The sequence below is a fragment of the Aythya fuligula genome, chromosome 8, assembly GCF_009819795.1.
Source record: "Aythya fuligula isolate bAytFul2 chromosome 8, bAytFul2.pri, whole genome shotgun sequence".
Taxonomy (NCBI): domain Eukaryota; kingdom Metazoa; phylum Chordata; class Aves; order Anseriformes; family Anatidae; genus Aythya; species Aythya fuligula.
In genome coordinates this window covers 339,726-359,513 of record NC_045566.1, presented here as the reverse complement: position 1 = coordinate 359,513, position 19,788 = coordinate 339,726, and the positions used below count along the sequence as shown (strand labels likewise).

Below are 19,788 nucleotides of genomic sequence, written 5' to 3'. Positions count from 1 at the left end.
GTGTTCAGCTTTCCAAATCATAAACAACTCATCGAATGTTGTGGATTTGAGTCACACCAGGAGTTTTCCCAAGTGAAAGTCCTGTAGTCCAGGTGGATGGCAATATGAAAATACTGAAATTCTAAGCATGCAGATATCTTTTATTATTCCATAACAAAAGTTTTCTTAACACATCATCTCTGAAACAGTAGTGCATAAATTTTGATGAGATTCTGTTATTCTGAAGGCATCCTCTCAGTTCTGAGAGAGACCTGCTTGCGATCACTGGCCTGGCATTTCCAGCCTGCAAAAGCAAGAGAGAGAAACTAGCTCTGTTGTTAGTTAGCTACCTCCTGGAAAAGTGTTCAAATGTGCTATACATCTATGAAAATAAGAGTCTTTCTACAGCCAGTTCTGAGCATGAGTAGCTAAAATGTATTTGTACACAGGGAGGGAACACTTCTGTTTTGACATCCATATGCTGTCAAAGGTAAGTAAGCAATGCAGTAAAATGACACATCATTTTGTATATTCAATATATTATGAAGAAGAACAAAATAAATGCATCTGAAAGGCATTTATGGATTCACAGAAGCCCATAATTGTACAAACGTATATAGGTGTTTATTCAGTGCTTGGGGACTGAATGAATTCTCCTAACAAACCCCTGTCTAGTTTGTTAATTTGTTGCATGGAGAGATGCGGTGAAGAGATGTGACAAAGAGATGCAAATTCCACAGTTCAGACAAAAGCCATGAAATGGGGGCCAATATTAGGTGAAAGCTAGATTTTCAAGATTTATGTTTGAAGATTCACTAAGCTATATCTACAGTGTCACACTGCTCTTAAAACCAATAGTCTCTTCTAAAAGACCAAGGACTATGCCTGTCTTTGGGAGATGTAACCAAGAGTGTCAAAGAGTCTGATTTGATTTAATACTCATTGCCATTCTCTTGGGATTAAAAGACTGACAGAAGGGAAAACAATCTCTCTTTTTTCTGTCTTTTGTTTTCCCTTTTGGGGCTATTAAGGATTAGATACAAGAAATAAAGCAAGATAAAATATATATATATATACCTGATAAAGGCCATCATTCTTTAGTGGTTTAGTTCCACAATATATTGACAAACACAAGCAACAAATGAAACTATCTTAAATTGTAATACTATGTAAGATAGCAGTCAGCAAAAAGATAATACTACCTATTCCAACATTGCCCATATTTTGTTCTTTTTCTCTACACAGCACTTCTTAGTACTGGCAAAATAAATGTCATTTAAATTATCTCTCAAGAATGAACATGTGCATTTAAGCTAAAATAGGTGTTACCAAAGGGTATAATTGCTCCATATCACAGAGATCCACAGTATAAGAAAATTCAGAGGTAATGTCACATGCTTACAAATTGTGCATTGCACCTCCCTCTAGTGACCAGCCTGCATATAAACCTAGATCAGGACTGTGGAAACTCCGTCTGAACTAGTTTCTACCAAAGAAGTTGGGGGGGGGGAGGAAGGAGGGGGACCTTTTGTTTTCTGTAATGCATGAATTTTATTGCAATTCCCCCTGGGAATGTTCATTCTGATACGTGGTGTTTGCTAGTTGAAGAATGTAAGCTTCTAGGGTTTATTGTAATTTATACCATGTGCCAGCATAGAGGGTAAAGGCAGACTGGAACACTTTAACCATTATGTATTATTTAGGTATTTACAGGTGTGCAGGAAACAGTCTTTTTACTTGCACAGCACATTACGAAATATCTTATTTCCATCTTAATTTTCTTAATTCAGGACAAAAACAAAAGTTGAAAAATTCCCCAAATACCTGGCTTTATTTTCTAGCCTGCTGTTGGAAATTAGTTTATTTGAAAGACCTTTAGGTTTAATTTTCCTGGTGACATCAACCTGGTCTCTATACTATCAACTTCCTTGAAATGTCTCTGTTATAAATGAAGTCTCATCTCAATCTGAATTTAGTAATATTTATAAAAGAAATATTTAAAAGCTATAAAAGGCGAGTAAACAGCGCTGGCTGTGAGGGGAGTCTACGCTCCACCAACATGCACACACGAACATCAAACCTTCTAAATATATAGAACATTGCTTTACATACTAAACGCGAGTATGCCTATACATACGCACAATCAGGAAAGGTAACAAACTTGTTATTAACAAATTATTATAACTTGTTATTAACAAGTTATATAACTTGTTATATAACAAACTTCTTGTTATTGCTGTGTTGTTGTTGTGTTCTTCCTAGGAAGTTGTATGAGTTAGGTTTTGAGAAGGTGACAAAACTTTTGGAGTATTTTTTAATCCGGCATCCTCTCTGTGTAAGTAAGATTGCATGAAATACTGTATGCATTCTGCATGAGCCTTCAGTACTTTCTGACCAGAGTCAATTAGAGGAAGTTTGTTTCCCAGATCATTGCGATAACACATCTGTTGCAGATATTACTGAGTTACGAACTTAATGCATATGCTGGGCACATGTAACAGGGCAAGCTAAAAGCCTTTCAGAAAGGTGTACATTTCAGTAATGTAGGCTACGCTATAACCATTTAGATGGTTGTGCCAGTTCAGTCAAAAAGTCTTTTGACCCCTTCAGTGTAGTTGTCTCACCAATGAGGAACACATCTTCTTGTTTCAAAACATATCATCTGGATCAGCCACATTTCTTAAACTGAGTCAAGAATTCAGAGGGGTTGAATGTCCTTTGTTATGTAGAAGGTTGGAGTAGTCCCTAAAGACTTTAATCTGTAAATGCAAATATTAGTAGCCATTTCAGGATTGTTTCATTTTCTTTTTCCTGAATCCTCATCCAGTTGTGTTATAAATGTCACATTGTAAATTGGCTTCTGTCATTTCTCTTGAGGAGTTTGTTGTAGAGAAAAACCCCATCTCTGAGTAAATAATTAATATGTTAGTTACATTTGATTAATTAAAATTATCTACAATTCTTTTGTTCTGAAATTATACATTAACATTGATATGCCACCATCATGACCAACAAGCAGGACAGGAATATAAAATACAAGTGGTAGATTTTTTCAATTTCTATTCTTTGTCATGGCAAATCACAGCTCAGCACAGATTTAAATTTTCTACCAAGTTACAAGCAACTGAAATAGGATTACCAATGAGGTAATGTTTCTTAACACTTCTACAACTGAAAGAAGTTATCTGAAGCTTCCAAATAACATTATGGACAAGTTATTAAGTGCTACATCAAGCTGTTTTGCCAGAGAATCAGACTCTGGCAAACAAGCCCCTTTAGGCTCACTTGGGAAAGTAGTGAATGGACTGCAATTCTCTTGTTAGGTTTGAGCTCAAAAATAAGCAGAAACACTGCCAAGAATTGAACTGCCCTGCTGCTAACCTTCAAAAGTCAAAATGCTCCATAAGCTAATAGACATGCAGCTGGAACAAGATGCAACTGTACACGAATACAAGATCCTCACTTCCTCATTAGAGGACTGGTTTCTCAACTGAGGCAAGACCATAGAGAAGAAAGCAGGCAGAGCAGTGGCAGAAACAATACTGCTTGTTGGAGCAAAGAGTGGACACTGCAAGGATTATCAGTAAAAATACTTCCTCAGCTAAAAAGTAAAAAATAGAAAAAGCAGAACTCTCATTTTGGCCAGTCATTTTAGAGTTCTTTTTCCACAAAATACATGTACTAATAAATTAATTTTTCAGAAAATTAATGCTTAGCAAATTTTGTTGTTTCACTAATAAGTGACAAGGAAAGCAGCACGGAAAGTAATGATATATGATGCCCCTTCTGGGCTCTGCTCCAGAGGTGAGTGGAGATTGTTGCAGGCCTAGCCAGATTCCCTAGACTTCTTTGCTCAAACAAGAGCAACACACATTAAAAGTTATGTTTCATTTGTTATAAACACATTAAAAGTTTTTTTTAATTTGTTATAAATCAATGTGTGCTGTAATCGATAGCTATTTGTCAACTCAAACTGGGATGTACAGTAGAAACAAGAGGTTACAGCTATTTGGATTCTTTGTAGTACCCTTTTAGCAACTATAGAACTCAGATTGCTTCCAAGTCCCCAATATATTAATTGAATTCAAGTTGCAGTGGAAATGCCACATAAATAGGGATGTTTTTTTTCCACTGTAAGTTCCTACAGAGCCAGAATTTCTTCCTCAGTGCAACCCCATGTTAAAAATCCCTGACCCAGTTGCAGACGAGCTGGTACAGCCACATCAAGCACCAGCTCATGCTCCTTCCACATGAAAATACCAATCCTGAGCTAAAAACAGCATTTGTATGTTGTCTTGGCAGTCTACTGAGAAAATGTACCCCTACCTATAAGGAAGGCCAATGAGTCCAGGCAGAGCATCCCTCCAGTGCAGATGTTCAGTTTTCAAGGCTGGTAACTTCTGTCTAGAACTGCATTCTTCTTTACAGAGACCTACAGCAAACTCTCAAAAGCTGTCCTTTCCACACTTCTGAGTTTAACGTCTTGTATGAGTGAGGCTTGTGCTTTTGAGAATCCGAGCGCTGTGAGCTGCTGAAGTCTGTTTTTGATGCACTCCTTAAAGACTTGTTCTAGATAAATCATAGCTCACTTCTAAGATGTTTTTTTTTTCATCTTGAGAGTTCCTCAACACTAAAACTGTCCTAAAACTTACAAATACCGTACAAAAAAAAAAAATAAAATAAATGAAATGAAATGAAATGAAATGAAATAAAATAAAATAATAAAATAAAATAAAATAAAATAAAATAAAATAAAATAAAATAAAATAAAATAAAATAAAATAAAATAAAATAAAATAAAATAGTGATGTGGCTGTTTACAAGTGGCATTCCTTCCCATCTCACTAGTTTACTGAACATTCTTCACTTAGTTACTTTAACTGGGAAAAAGAAATCACTCAAATCAGCAGCTGCAATGCTGACCTCATTTTCAAACCCTAACGTAAGAGATGAGACAAGTAAGTAATATGCTGAAACTGCTACTAAATTGTTACTGCTAAATAGACGAAATGATAAAAACACAGATCTTAGATTCTGGGTTCTTTACATCTTCTGATCCACCTGTCCTTTGTGATCCTTTGATACTGTCTTCCTTAACTGAACTAAAGATGAATACCTTTAGGGAGCATTAAACTGTGGACTAGTAGATTCCCTGTGAGTTAGCAAACAAGGACAATATCACTCAGAAAACAAAAATGTCCTTTTACAATTGAATCTACTCTGCATCTTCAGAAGTCAGAAGTTTCTACATTTCCTATTGGTATCATCTAGTTTTGTTTGTTTGTTTGTTTGTTTGTTTTTTGTTTGTTTTTTCTATTCAGTGCAAGTCCTTGGATAAAGTGTCTCAAAATGAGAATTCTTTCCCAAGGATAATGCTCTTTTTTTTTTTTTTTTTTTTTTTTTTTTTGGTCTCCTCTCTCATTTAAATCTATCAAGGAGAAAAAGTATAATAAATGTTCTTTTGGTTCTAATTTAATCGGAACATCTCACAGCATCAGTGTTAGAATTACACTATTTTGCTTTAATTCTGTTTTCAGTTCTCCTGCCTGACTGCTCATAAGATGACACTTGTATAAAAAGATTAAGAAATATTTATAGCCTTGTGTAGAAATCTTCTTGTATCTGTTGTTTTTTTTTTCATACTTGTAAGTTTATTTTTTGAAATCTTCTAATTGACAGGATGGATACATATGTAGGGTTATGTTTCCTTACAGATATCCATTTCCATCTCTGTCTTTGAACAAATAATATGTAAATAAAGCTGAATTTTCTTCACATTACCCTCGATAAATGGATTTAAACCACCACACAAATCTCCTAATTCAACTCGTCAGTTCTAGTAGTTTTAAGATAAATCCACTCAGGCTTAACTCTAAGCTTCCAAATAGATCTCTGCCAACAGTCAGTTAAAGTTCTCGTTATCCAATCCTTTACATTCACTGAGGCTTGCAGTTGCTATGGTTTCAAAGATTTCAGTAAAACTAAAACACTTCTCTATGTGCCAGCACAACTAATTAGCTTAGATAAATAATTTCTCTGATCTCAGGTGCCCTGACAGATAAGTCATACAAGTGCTGACCAAACACAAGTTTTCCTGCATTTATTTCCTCCTCTCTAACTCCAGAAACTGGGGCAAAGATTTATATTGAGATACCTAATATATGTCTAACATATAAACATCATATTTTCCTGTGATTTCCTGCTGTCCTCAATTCATTTAGCAGAAATGTGCTAAATGACTTAAGTTAAGTGTCTTAAGTGACTTAAAGTCATCAAGATTTTAGCTATAAATCAAAAACTGTAAACTTTTCAGCGTCTCTAAGACACTATTAAACAATTATCTATAATAAATATTTTTCTTTTTTTTTTTTTTTTTTCCAGTCATAATATTCTTCTATATGAGGATGGACATGCAGTTGTTGCTGATTTTGGAGGTAAAGAGTTCTTATGATAAATCTATAAACTAACTTAAAATTCTCTAAAACTAAATATGTGCTGACAAAGGAAATGTTAAGGAAGTTTGTTCTTCGTTTTGTTATTATGAAAGGAGAGAAAAGGACCCATTTTAAGGATGATAATGCCCCTATTTTGTGTCTCGGCCAAGTTAGAGGTTGCTGTGGAGTACTCCACTGTATATGTGAGAAGAAAACCCAGATGACAGTGAGATGGGTGCATCTCAGTTTGAATAAGTTTTAGGGGTGGGTTAGAGAAAACTAAGTGAATGCCTCTAGTAGAAGACATGTCCTCCTCTTCCAAGACAAGTGCTCAGAATCTGAGGACAGTGTTGTGTATCAGTCTGTTGCTGTTAGCAGCCAAACTCCAGGGCTTTCATTTTACTTAAAATAGCAGAATGTAGTTCAAAATAATAAAGAACTACTCCATAGTCCATAACTTCAATTATGGACTTGGCATTTTCTATTCAAAATAAAACTAAGCTATATTTTATGAATCTGTATCTTGTGCGTTGTCTTGGTGTTTATCAGTCAAGCTGCACAAGAATGTGTTCATGTTGGTGCAAGAATGGAGTTTGGGGAGCTGGTTTTGACGTAGCTCCTGAAGAACTACTTCACCTGAGACATGGCCATTGTTACTGCACAGTATCACCACAGATGTGATCACTAGAGATGCATGGATATCAGCTTAACACAGGAGTGTGGTGTAGCATGATATTATCTGTGAGGGACACAGTGCTGACCCAGACTTGCTGTTATTGAGCTTGCTGGAGCAAGGAGATAGCACAAGGCCTGGACCACATGGGAATGCCTCCTTGTCTGGAGTGTTGCTGAAAGTACTCCTGTTCATATAGATGAAAGTATAAGTGTATTTTTCTGATATGTCAAAGGCATCTGAAGTCCCGCTTGGGAACTTATTTATGTATCACAAAATAGAGCACACACTACTTTCACTGTATTAATGCAAGATCTTGTCACTTCTAGGTGTGCTGCTTTTCTGACATTAAATAAGACTGACAAGCTTCTTTGGGACTGAATGTCAATGCAATATTCAGTTACTGTTTGCTGTAAATCTAGATACACTGATATTGACCAGTACAAATAAATGTGAGGTTCCAAATTCTGAACTGGATCCTCAGTTGTTATAAACTGCTATTAATGACAACAGACCTATGTAGATTTATACCAATGCCGAATTTGGCAGGCAGGTTTGAGACACCTCATTGTCTCTATGCACCCTTGTTGAATATCTGCCATCACAATTTGCCTGGATTTTCAAAACCCCAGTGCTATTAAAAAATACTTTTTACCAAGAATTTATAGTTATTACTATTTATAATAAGGCTGTTATTTATAGTGGCTCGACAGTAAAACTTTTTTTTTCCGTGTGTTTCAGAATCAAGATTTTTGCAGTCCCTGGATGAAGACAACATGACAAAACAACCTGGGGTTTGTTTCTTGTTTTGTTTCACATAGTTTGTATAAAACATACAGGCAAGCTCAGTTTACGAGAAAATTATATTAGAAATGTCATTTTTTGATGGATTAGATGAAATGGTATAGTGTTATATCTCTTTTTATATTTTTTCATTTAGGCCTCTTTACTAGCAGAGATTAGTGAATACAAAATATATTTTCTTAATCTGCAGCAGAAGACAATTTTATAAGGCTCTTCCTTGGGTTCTAGTGCCCCCAAAATCCTTAGTAAAACATATTTTTTTCTATCCACCCTTCCCAACTCATATACATACATTGGTGGCAGGTGGTCCCTATTTCTAATGAGAAGTTAGTTATTTGACACTTATTTTCTTTCAGAATTCTTTTCTCCATTTCAGGCATATTGTTAAGAAAGACAGCTTTTATAAGACTGCATTGTCTTTACAGGTTTTAGTCCAAGTGCATTCTGTGTATCACTCTGTGGTCATGAGGCTTTCCATCATCATAATGACTAATTGTGGAATGCTAAGGCTGGGGTTCAACACTCATCTTTTCAACCAGTTGCTACGTGCACTCAGTGTGGAGTACCTACTACTGCTCTAGGCCTGGGTCTTGTCAGGCTTTGATGATCTCTTGCTGAGAAGGGCTGGTTTGTAAAGAGAGAAAGGTTAGTGAGGTGCCAACAATTGGCAAAGAGACCCTGCACTCATCACTCCAGTGAAAGGGTGATTGCTTGTGAAGCAGTCTCAGAATTGTGCTTCTGCAGAGAGTAGTTAAGATCCCAGAGGGGGCACTAACCCAACACAGCGGACATCAGTTTTTCCCTTTGCCAGCTAGAGTAGTGTTTAACTGGTATTAGATGGCAAGCTCAGACCTTATACTGTGGTCTTCAGACTATGTAAAGTTGAGTGTTTTGTTTTTATTCTAGCAATAATCTCTTCCTTAAAGCTTGTTCGCTGTCTCTATAGGGTTGAAGCATATACCATACTAATGCTGTTATGTATCATGTGAAAAAATTTACTGCCTGAATTTTGCATGCTATGGTGAAAACTTTTCCCAGCAAACTTACCAGTTGTTTTATTGAGCAATGGAGGCAAGGAAATAACAAAAGAAAAGAAAAATAACAATACAACTAGAGGAAAAGAGACATGCATGAGGAAGTAAACTCTCTTAATGTATACTTGATGTTTCGTATGCAGAACTTACGCTGGATGGCCCCTGAAGTGTTCACTCAGTGTACAAGATACACCATAAAAGCTGATGTTTTCAGCTATGCTTTGTGTCTCTGGGAGCTGCTAACAGGTGAAATTCCATTTGCTCACCTAAAACCAGGTAAGATGCTCAGTGAGTTAATGTTTAAAGATCCAGTTACACTGCAAGATATTATTTTACTAAAAATTACCATTAAGTGTTAAAACTCAGCGAAAGGCATAGAACTACCCCACTATAATGCCATATACTACGTATTTTTATCATTCTATATTAGAGGGTTTTGACCTCCCGTGACATCAACACCAGCCTTTCCAGTTTGTCCTCCTATGGCATGGGGTCGATTTGTGACCATGCTGTTATGCAGCTCCCTCCACACAGGCAGAAGGAAGAACCTCACTGATGTATTTTACTCCAGCAACTGAAAAACTTGTGGAAATTGGGGGATTTTTTTGTTTGTGTTAAGCGGTTTTGGGTACAATGAATACAGTTGCTGCGGGAACAGATGTGCAACATTTGTCAGATGGCTTTCAGGCAGAATTTTTTGATGTTTGGAGAAAGCATGGCCAATGGCAGCATTCTGACCTTTAAAAAGGTGAGTTTCTCTTCATACAAGTGTTTGTGCCCAAGCAGAATATATATATTTGTAATTTTGTATGTATACATGTTCTGTAAAAAGCAACTTTGAAGGTGCTGTATCATTTGTAATATGTATAAAACTCCTACATTTACAACATATGTTTATATAATGTCTATTCAGTTAAAAACAAATCCCATATTTTTATCAAAGTATGTATTGCAAGGTGAGGAATAACAGGACAGTTTTTAGGAAGAAAGTCTCATATCTGTAAAACACTGTCACTCTAATTATGCATCAATGACTTTTTTTTTTCTTTTTTTTTTTATTGTTACCTTTGTGCAGGCTTAGAGGTCCAGGAAGCCATTCTTGTGAAGTTCATTGTCATAATTAAGTGTTGAAAGTAATGCATGATTATAAAATATCATGCTAACAGAATCTCACCCGTTTAAATGGATGTATTATCACATTAAAAGCAATTCCATCTACCATACTGAACCTAGTACGATATCCAATTCTGTTAATGTGTACTATATACTGAATAAAATACCTATTCATCAGTTCTTTACCTGATGAAAATGAATAAACATTTTTATATTGGCTTGTAGTTACTCTGACCCAGAAGAATGGTAGATGAAACAGCCAGTCAAAAACAGAAAATATTCAGAGGTTGAAGGCTATTACACAGGAGAGTTGAAAAGCATCACTAAGTTCAGAATTTGGGGCACCACCCAAAACCTTTTTGATTCATATTTGAGAAGAACAGATTCTTGTCAATCTGAAGTATTTTTTAAAAGATGTCATCAAATCATAGAATCATAGAATATCCAAACTGCAAGGAACCCACAAGTATCATCAAGTCCAAATCCTGGGTCCCCAAAGGACCACCCAAAAAAAAAAAAAAAAAACAAATCAGAAATCAGACCATGTGTCTGAGAGCATTGTCTAAACGCTTCCTGAACTCTGGCAGGCTTAGTGCCATGACAACATCCCTGTGGAGTCTGTTCCAGTGCCTGATAAACCTTTCAGTGAAAAACCTTTTCCTGATATTCATCCTGAACCTCCCCTGTTGCATCTTTAAGCTATTCCCTCAGGTCCTGTCGCTGGTCACCAGAGAGAAGAGCTCAGTGCCTGCCTCGTGAGGAAGCTGTAAACCATGATGAGGTCTCCCCTCAATTGCCTCTTCTCCAGGCTGAACAACCCAAGTGACTTCAGCTGCTCCTCATACATCTTCTCCTCTAGGCCCTTCACCATCTTTGTAGCCCTTCTCTGGACACTCTCCAAGTTTAATGTCCTTCTTGTATTTCTTGTCTTCTGTGGTGCCCAGAACTGCACACAGTACTTGAGGTGAGGCCGCACCAGTGCAGAGTCGAGTGGGACAATCACCTCCCTCGACCGACTGGCAATGCTGTGCTTGATGCACCCCAGGATGCAGTTGGCCTTCCTGGCTGCCAGGGCACACTGCTGGCTCATGTTCAGCTTGCTGTTGATCAAAAGCCCCAGATTCCTTTCTGTGGTGCTGCTCTTCAGACTCTTGTCTCCCAGTCTGTCAGTATAACCAGTGTTGCACCTTCCCAGGTGCAGAATCTGGCACTTGATTGCCCAACTCTCTAATTTGTCCAGCAAACTTGCTCAAAAAATTTTCAAGTCCCTCATCCAAATCACTTAGGAAAACATTGAAGAGGACTGGTTCTAAAATGGAGCACTGGGGAATTCCACCAGTGACGTGTTGCCCGCTTGATGTAACCCCATTTACAAGAACCCTCTGTGCCTGACCCATCAGCCAAGCATTCACCCATCTTATTATGCTTTTAACTAAATGTGCTCTGATGGTTTTGTCCAGAAGGGTACTGTGAAAAATGTTATTGAAAGCTTTTCTGAAATCTAGAAAGATTACATCGACTGGCATCCTTTTGTCAACTAGCTGGGTAATCTTGTTGTAAAAGGAAATTAGGTTTGTTAGGCATGACCTTCCCCTGGTGAACCCATGTTGGCTCAGATGAATGACCACACTGGCCTTTAGTCGTCAGCAGAAGTTCTGATGACTTTGGCATAAGATTTTACCAATAGGTAATATATCACATACCTTTGGTGAAAATAAATGGGGGGTGGAGGAGGGAGCATTTTTCATTGCAGTTTTATTTTGGTTTCCATTTGCCTTCTCTTTTCATGGCATCTGATAGGCAAAATATTAATCCAATAGTATCTGATTCATACTTTCCAAACCTCATCAGAGTGCAGTCAAAATTAGGCTGTGTGGCTGTGTTTGCCTCTTCTGTCCACATATAGTTACAATACCACAGGATTTATCTGATATTATTTGCATTCTGAAATATCATTACAGTCAAAAATTGCAACGAGAACAGAGAATGGATGACATTCCTATGACAAAGACTGTGATGAGAATGGAATATGGTTAAAAAATACATTATTGTTACAATTTTGTGATTGCAATCTTATGGTTCTACGCATGTTCCATAGCTCTGATCTCATATCATTTTAAAGTGCCAGGCAAACAAAGGACTTTACTTAGCTTTTGAAACTTGTTCAAAATACATTTGTTTTCACTTGAAAACATTTTGCTTAAAACGAATGGAAGGGACTAGCCATGTGTTTGGATTCAGTAAATGTGTTATCACAATTGGGAAAATATTTTGGCAGTTTTATGTTGGTCTGTAGGGGCTATAGCTTATAAAATGATATGCAATAGACTTTTACTAATGAAACGCTTTGAGTTAATTTTAGTAATAGAATGTAATAGAACTAACCACAGCTTATTTTAAGATATCTGAGTTGTTACCAATTTATCTGCAACTGGATTATACGTTATCCTGTCTTAATAATTAAGAGAATAATTTATTTAATTAAAAAAAAAAAAAAAAAAGTTAACTCATTCTTTCTTAGGGATGACCCTGAACTAGATTGTCTTTCTATTCAGGGCCATGGGTGGTCTTAGCTATCTTTAAAAGTGGTATGGATTTGAAAGCCTCTTTAAGCCACAAGTTTTATCCACAGGTGTGGTGGCTGTGGACTTTTGTGCCTGGGGTGTACAGCAGTAGCAGGTAGTCTGTGCCTTCCCTAGAAACACCTGTAACACCTGGATGCTCACATCTCTCTGTTGGGCTGTTCCCTTGCAGCAGCAGCAGCAGCAGACATGGCATACCACCACATTCGCCCACCCATCGGGTACTCCATCCCCAAGCCCATCTCTGCCCTACTGATGAGAGGCTGGAATGCCTGCCCTGAGGTGAGTGCCCCGGCTCCACACAGCTGGAGAGGTAGCAGGACAAGAGGTACAGACACTTACGCCAGCCATTTGTCTGACTTCACAGGGCTTCCCCAAACGCACCGATTACTGTGAGAAGTGCCACTGCAGATAGCTCTGGGACAGATAATGATGAATGCTGAGAAATACAGAAACACAGAATAGTTGGTGAATTGATGAGGAAAGCAAATGGTTATTTAGACATTCAATGAAATTTTGAGTAATTACGTTATAAAACTTTGATTGTGACTTATACTGAGTGGAAAAATATTTTCTGCTCTCAGACTTCTGTAGACTTTTTCTATGAATTACTGACTTTTCTCCACATCAAAAGTGAAATTTGCATCATCAGAAAGAGGAGCCAAGGTACTGTGGAAGTGTATAAGCTTATATTTTTCTACCATGCCCTGAGGTTTTTTCCATGATACACTGAAAAGACACTAGCAAAAGAGTTGTACAGAAGACAGCAGGTCCTGAATACAATCAGAAGTCCCCTCCCTAGCCTTTCTGGTAGTCCCCCTTCTAGGAACAGATGGGGATAGGACACACAGAGAAATTATGAAAATTCTTGTTTCTAGGGCTACTTTCTTCATGGCAGTTGCTTTCAGCTCATAACACACAAAATTTCTCACTCTTTTGTGTTCTTAAGTTGCTATGAAGACAAACTCTAGATTCTATTTTTCTTCTCTCAAACAGAGCATAGTAAGGCTAATGAAGATGCATTGCCTGGGCCTAGAGACCAGTCCTAGTAAGGTGATATTGTAGCAATGCATTTTCAGAACCTTGGGTTTTGAAGTTGAACTAAGAATTTTTTGGATCTGCTCAGAACTTCTAATATGCAAAACTCTGGGTTCCAGGCAGCATCTCTAGCTAATTGTTTGAATGGAAGAGCACTTGTCCTGTAGACAGGGCCAAATACTTGTCCTGTAGAGAGGGTCCCTGCCACCTTAGGAATGGAATGGATATGTGTGCTTTATGATGGAAGAAGACCAGAAATCTTAGTAAGCTATGTGAATTTAAGATAAAATTTAACAGATGCTGGTAAATAAATAAATAGTATTTTCGATTAAGCAAACATTAGTAAATCACAGTGATGTTTTAAGTACTGCAGCTTGTACATTAAAGAGAATAGATGTGAGTTCCAGCATTGTAAATGTGAATTTTTACATTAAATTAAATTGATGCTGTATGTTTCAGGTCACAGGCATCAATTGTAGTTCTGGTCAGTTAACATTTCCTGTTTTATCTTTTTCTTGCTTGTATTCTGTGTTGTACTGCTTGGCTCTGACAGAACCAGATGTTTGTTGTCTGATTCTTATCATTACTGAGACCACTATGCAATTAATTGAGTAAAATTATTTGAGCTGAATTACCTTTAATTTTTTTCTGATTGTTTAATCAAATACTTCTTTATAGTTTTTGACTTGCTGAAATTTCCCACCACAATAATGCTAATAACTTTCAGGAAGGCTGGGAAAGTTTGTCTGTAGTTTTGAAAAAAAGAAAAAGAGCTCTGTCATTTTCATTTTTTCCTCACTCTTTTGCCTCTGAAGGTGATATGTAAGCATATTCAGCAGATGGTGGGTACAATATAGCTTTTGTAGCAGAGTTTTATCTTCATTTATTCTGCAAAGAATTAAAGGCACCTGATTATCTGCCTCAAAACTGCTATCTTTGAATTCTGACAAGTCTATGTTCTTTCAGTGTCATTTCAGCTGCCTTGAGTACACTGTTATCTTGATAAGTCTGATTGTTTTGAAAGTCTTGCAAATCCTGAATGCCTTCTGTATGCACATCACTGTTAATTTGAAGACTGGTAATACTGTCCAGTAATATATTTCCATTTTCACTAGAACTGGGAATACTGGCTGTACTAGGTGTAACTTAGCAGTGGTTTGGTTTTGTTTTGTTTTGTTTTTTATAGTGTTGGTATGTTTTGCTTTTCACATTATCTAAAACTTCTAGTTAATTTTCTGTTTTGGTAATGAGGAGTATTGGCGTGTCTGAAAAATATTTTCAACTATATTTTCATTAAGTGCCACCATATTTTCTCTTTTCTGTAATTTGATTCCATCTTCTCCAGTATTATCAGTCCATGCAGGTTATCTACAATATCAATTTCTTCTTTCTTCTACTTAACTGCTAGTTAACCAGAGGACTCAAGAATGAACTTGGTGACTCTTAACTTTAACAGAGAACAGCATTCATTTCTGCTGAAACTGTGTCATACTTAACATAAACCTGGGCACAGCAACTGAATTATAGGGTTCAACAGGCAGGTTAGCCTCCTCATAAACATTTTCATGTGCTTCCCAAATCCTCAATGTTTCTGTTATAGTTCAGTTTTTGTTCTGGTTTGTATCTTCAAGGTTTTGGCTGAAGTGTGGTGTATTTATAAAAACTAGACCCATCTCTCTACCCAGGGCTAAAACAAGCCATGGCTTAAAATAGTAAATATGATGAACACTTTTTTCCTCTATTGATAACACTGGCAATTTTCAGATGGGATTCTGATTAATGCTGTTAGACACAAACCTCTGAAATGAGTTACAATTAATAATCTCTCCTTTATAATAGAAAGCAACTGTACTATGTAAAAATATGTGTTACATTTGCCGTAATTACTCTCTCTAGTAGCCCATGAGTATCCCTGCAGGATAGGAGTCTGATATAACATAGTTATTGTGGTAAAGTTGTTACTATGGCACTTCTCTCACATATTACAATTAAGATAGTTTTTTTAATAAGTGGAGAAGTTTGTCTGATTACCCAATTAACTCAATAGCAACAGCATTAAAGAAAATACAATGCGTGAGTATTCCCTTCTGAGAATATACAACAGTGGTTAAAGAAATACTGTTTTATGTTGGGTTTTACAACTATTGTTATTTCTGCACTAAAGGAAACATGAACTAACTAGTTCAAAGTAGTAGCCTTTAGTGCCACAGCAGGATTTAATGGTGCTTGAGACCATCCAGATACATGTCAGACAGACAGCAGTGACCCTTTACTAAACAGTTTTTAGATCTCTGTCCTTATTTTGAGCACAAAATCTTCCAAAGCAGACTGATAACTAGAACGCTTCTGATGCCACATCCCGCCTGTATTTTCTGACTGGATGGATTATACACAGACCTGTGTATTTGCACATGACAATTCAGTTGCAACTATGAGAGTGTGTGGGCAACTGTTCTGGCTCATACCAGTCAGTATTGTCATTGTCTTACTGACAGTGTTATTGTTCTGATGTGTAGAGCACCAGAATAATGGGTTTTGTTTATAATATCTGGACTTTGACAGTGTTGTTTGGCGATAGAGAATGTCAAGCAGTCAGATGAGTGCCATCTCCATGAGGTTTTTCTCACAGAGGATTACAGAGATGGGTACATCCTGTAGGTCCTTTCTGTGCTTCTGTGTATCAGCCAGGCAAGTGACCCTGTGTCGATAATGCCATTTTTGCATACATAGCTGCAGCAATCACACACACATTTTTTGCATATTGCCATCAACTGTCTGAAAAGTCAAGAAAGATGCTCCAGAGACTAGGAATTCAGTTTGTTTATAAAATGTTCCATGAAGTGGGATAGCTACATCAGGAGACACATTGGACGAATGGGCTTTGGGTTTGGAAATATATTTTTTTTGTATGTTTGGTTTGCTGGTGCTATGCTGGCATTAAAGGACTTCACTTAACAAAATGGGAGTTTCAATATGGATGAATGGGAAGGGATTTTAGAACGTCTATAATTTTCTGATGTTACAGAAGCCTTGTTGAATATGCTGCTTCATATTTGAACCAGATACTGTGACTTTGAATTTCACACTGGAAGCAGAGTCCTGTATTTTTGCCCTTAAGTACCATTTTTAGTTAGCTTACCTTAGAAAGACAGGTTTTTGTGTTCCTAAACCTATCCTTGTTCTGGATACTTGAGAGCTTTCTCAACTGATTTAGTGGACTAAAGAACATGCTTAGGTGCTGTACCAAGGCAGTGGAAGAGGGAAGTTTGTGTAACTTTGGGCTACCAATTGCCTTCAGAGAGTTTTGCCCCCTTACTGTATTCCTGACTGGATACTTACCTAATATTTCATTTTGAGAATTGCAGATAAAATGTGTTGTATGTTCTGTGCATGGCATAGTTAGCTTATTTCATAGCTATTTTGTCTCATTTTCGTTAAAGTTTCCTGGATACTTGAATATGGTGTTGTCTTCCCATTTTATGAGCTAATGTTAGGATGGAATGGAGGGCGAGGGGGGCACTTTGTTTGTTTTTTCCATGTAACTATAAAGCATCTGCTAATAACCATCAGCAAGTAACTCACATTCTGTTTAGAGTTATTAATAAGATGTCATAGTAAATTGTTGACTTAAGCGAGCAGTATGTAATGAATAGAGTCACTGTATCTTGTTAGCATTTCCACAGCTCATTTAGCCCCAAATAAAAAGAAAACATCCTTTCAGAATTTTAATGCACTTTGCTGCTCATCAGTATAACTTGAACATCATTTAATCTTACTAATGTTACAGAGCTGCATGGCAGAATTATAAGGCAATTGATAGCTCAATCAGTCAGAGGATAACTTGAATTTTGCACAAAATGTGGGCAAAAACTTATTGAAATGAGCTTTTTTAAAAGGTGTTTTGCTACATAAAATTACTTTACTCTCAGTAACAAAGGTTTTGGATTACTTCTGAAGGCCTCAGAAAAATTTCAGGACAGCCATAGGACAAAGAACATTACAATGCTAACACCTTCTAGTCAGCATTTGAAAGGTTTGCTGTACAGTCAACAGACTATCCTAAAACAGTGAATACAAATATGGAATACTGCTATAAAATCACTGCACAGCTTAAAAACCAGTTCTTCTAAAGTGTCTCCATTATACCATGTATGTACCTAGCATGTATAATAATCCTTGACTCAGTGATATCTTCTGAGCATAACACACAAGAAGAGGAACCGAATGCTATTAGTGAGCCACCATAACAAGTAGAATGAGTGAAATACCTAAATGGTAAAAAACATCACCATATAAATACCCATTTTGCAGAATTTCACTGTAGGTGCATAAACAAACATATTTCTCTATATATTTATTTAAAAGAGGGGTTATTTTTTAGGGGAAAATGGTTGAACTTTGGGGCTCAATGAGTGTTCACAGAATTCTCCTAGGTTAGCTTAGTTTAAAAACAAACAAACAAACAACATCAACAACAAAACTTAGGTAATAAAATGATGTCTATCTGGATGAATTTTGCTGAACATCTATGAAATGCCTCCAGATTGGAAGACTTATCCTTTTAATCATATTTAATTTCATTCAAGGTTCATCCCAACTGAAAGTTAGTTCCTATGTATCATGTCACTGTTTCCATTTATCGAGTACTTGAACATCTGCTTTCTGCACACTCCTGAAAATAGTTGTTTACAAAGGCAAATAGATGACTAGAAAAGAAAATTAGACTGGCTCTTAACCAGCATTTTCCATTAGATATTTTAATTTATAAGATTTAATGAGAATCAAAGTATTTGCCATAGAATCCGTGGCTTGGTTCAAATAAACATTGCTTTAGGTTTAGTGAGTAAAACTCTTATTTTAAAGGCACTGATCTGTTCTTCCATAGTCTCTGATGGGCTTTTGATCAAGTTCTGTTGAAGGTGGTAGAGCTTGTCACATGCAATAAATGAAGTATTTCTTAAACACTTTGTAGACTAAAGCTCAGTGATACTCTAATACTGCAAGAGAGGGGACTTAGGTACATGGTCAAATACCATTTTTATAATAAAATCCTTTATAAAGGGAGCCACTGAAATCATCTCACAATGAAGTTTCTGTCCAGTCATCACACAAGATCTCCTTTCTTCCCACCAGCCTTGCACCAGCTAAAGAAGAGGCAACTCTGAGAATTCCTTGACCCTGTGAAGGATACTGTGTTTGTAGGGAAGTTACTTGCATGGGAACATTTTGATAGGCACAAGTTATTCACAGCAGTGAATAACTACAGAAGTGAATAACTTACAGCAGTGAATAACTTATTGAAGCAACTTACTGAAGCCCAAGATTTCCATGAGATCACAGTATCTTTCCAAAGTAGTTCCTCCTTGTTGGTTTTGTTTGTTTGTTTGTTTGTTTTTATCTGTTTTTATCTCATTGCAACAGTTGGCATCATGTGACAGAAAGAACACCAATACTTCATTGTATTACTGAAATCTTATGACCTAATTATTATTAGTTCAAGACTAATTGTTACCGAAAAATAGAATAATGCAGTTAATGTTAAACACACAACTCTTAGTTTCATAGCTTTGTACTAAATCTGCAGTTTCCATCAGATTCACAAGCAGACTGAAAGCAATGCAATGAAAATCAAAGAAAAGGAAATGGAGGGGATTTGTGATTCCTCATATATCTGTTAGTCTTTTCAATCACAGAAGATGTCTCTTCTATTTTTAACACAGCTCTGCTTTTTCTATTGTATGCACAGGGAAGACCAGAATTTTCAGAAGTGGTCACAAAATTAGAAGAATGTCTGTGCAATATTGAGGTAAGGACCTTATTTCTACTGTGGTATATCTGTGTGTATGCAGTGTCATAAAAAAAAAATACAAATAAGGGAAGCAGCAGGTGCTGAGGGAATTGGTAGCTTTTGTCTGAAAGTGCTTGAGCTGCTTCATCTTGTTGCAAACCAACACATTGAATTTTTAAGGCACATTATCAGTAATGGTTTTCAGAGGTGTCAGAAGGAGCACCAGATATTGCTGTGAGTGTCAGCAACTACTCAGAGAGAGGAACGCTGATGAGAGAGTGCGACCAGTGGGGTGGAGGTGTGGTTCACATTAGTCCTTGGCGGGTTTTTTCCTCCCATTCAT

The 19,788-nt window shown here is 36.8% G+C and overlaps 1 protein-coding gene across 1 annotated transcript in view; it reads left to right on the top strand.

Moving 5' to 3' along the window:
- LOC116492190 (serine/threonine-protein kinase TNNI3K) overlaps positions 1 to 19,788 on the top strand; it is a 58,386-nt gene that overhangs the window by 29,114 nt on the left and 9,484 nt on the right. Inside the window, exons 18-22 of the mRNA XM_032192742.1 lie at positions 6,361 to 6,413; positions 7,828 to 7,880; positions 9,068 to 9,200; positions 12,792 to 12,901; positions 19,404 to 19,463. Coding sequence (XP_032048633.1) covers positions 6,361 to 6,413; positions 7,828 to 7,880; positions 9,068 to 9,200; positions 12,792 to 12,901; positions 19,404 to 19,463 — 409 coding nt within the window. The remainder of the gene's footprint in view (positions 1 to 6,360; positions 6,414 to 7,827; positions 7,881 to 9,067; positions 9,201 to 12,791; positions 12,902 to 19,403; positions 19,464 to 19,788) is intronic.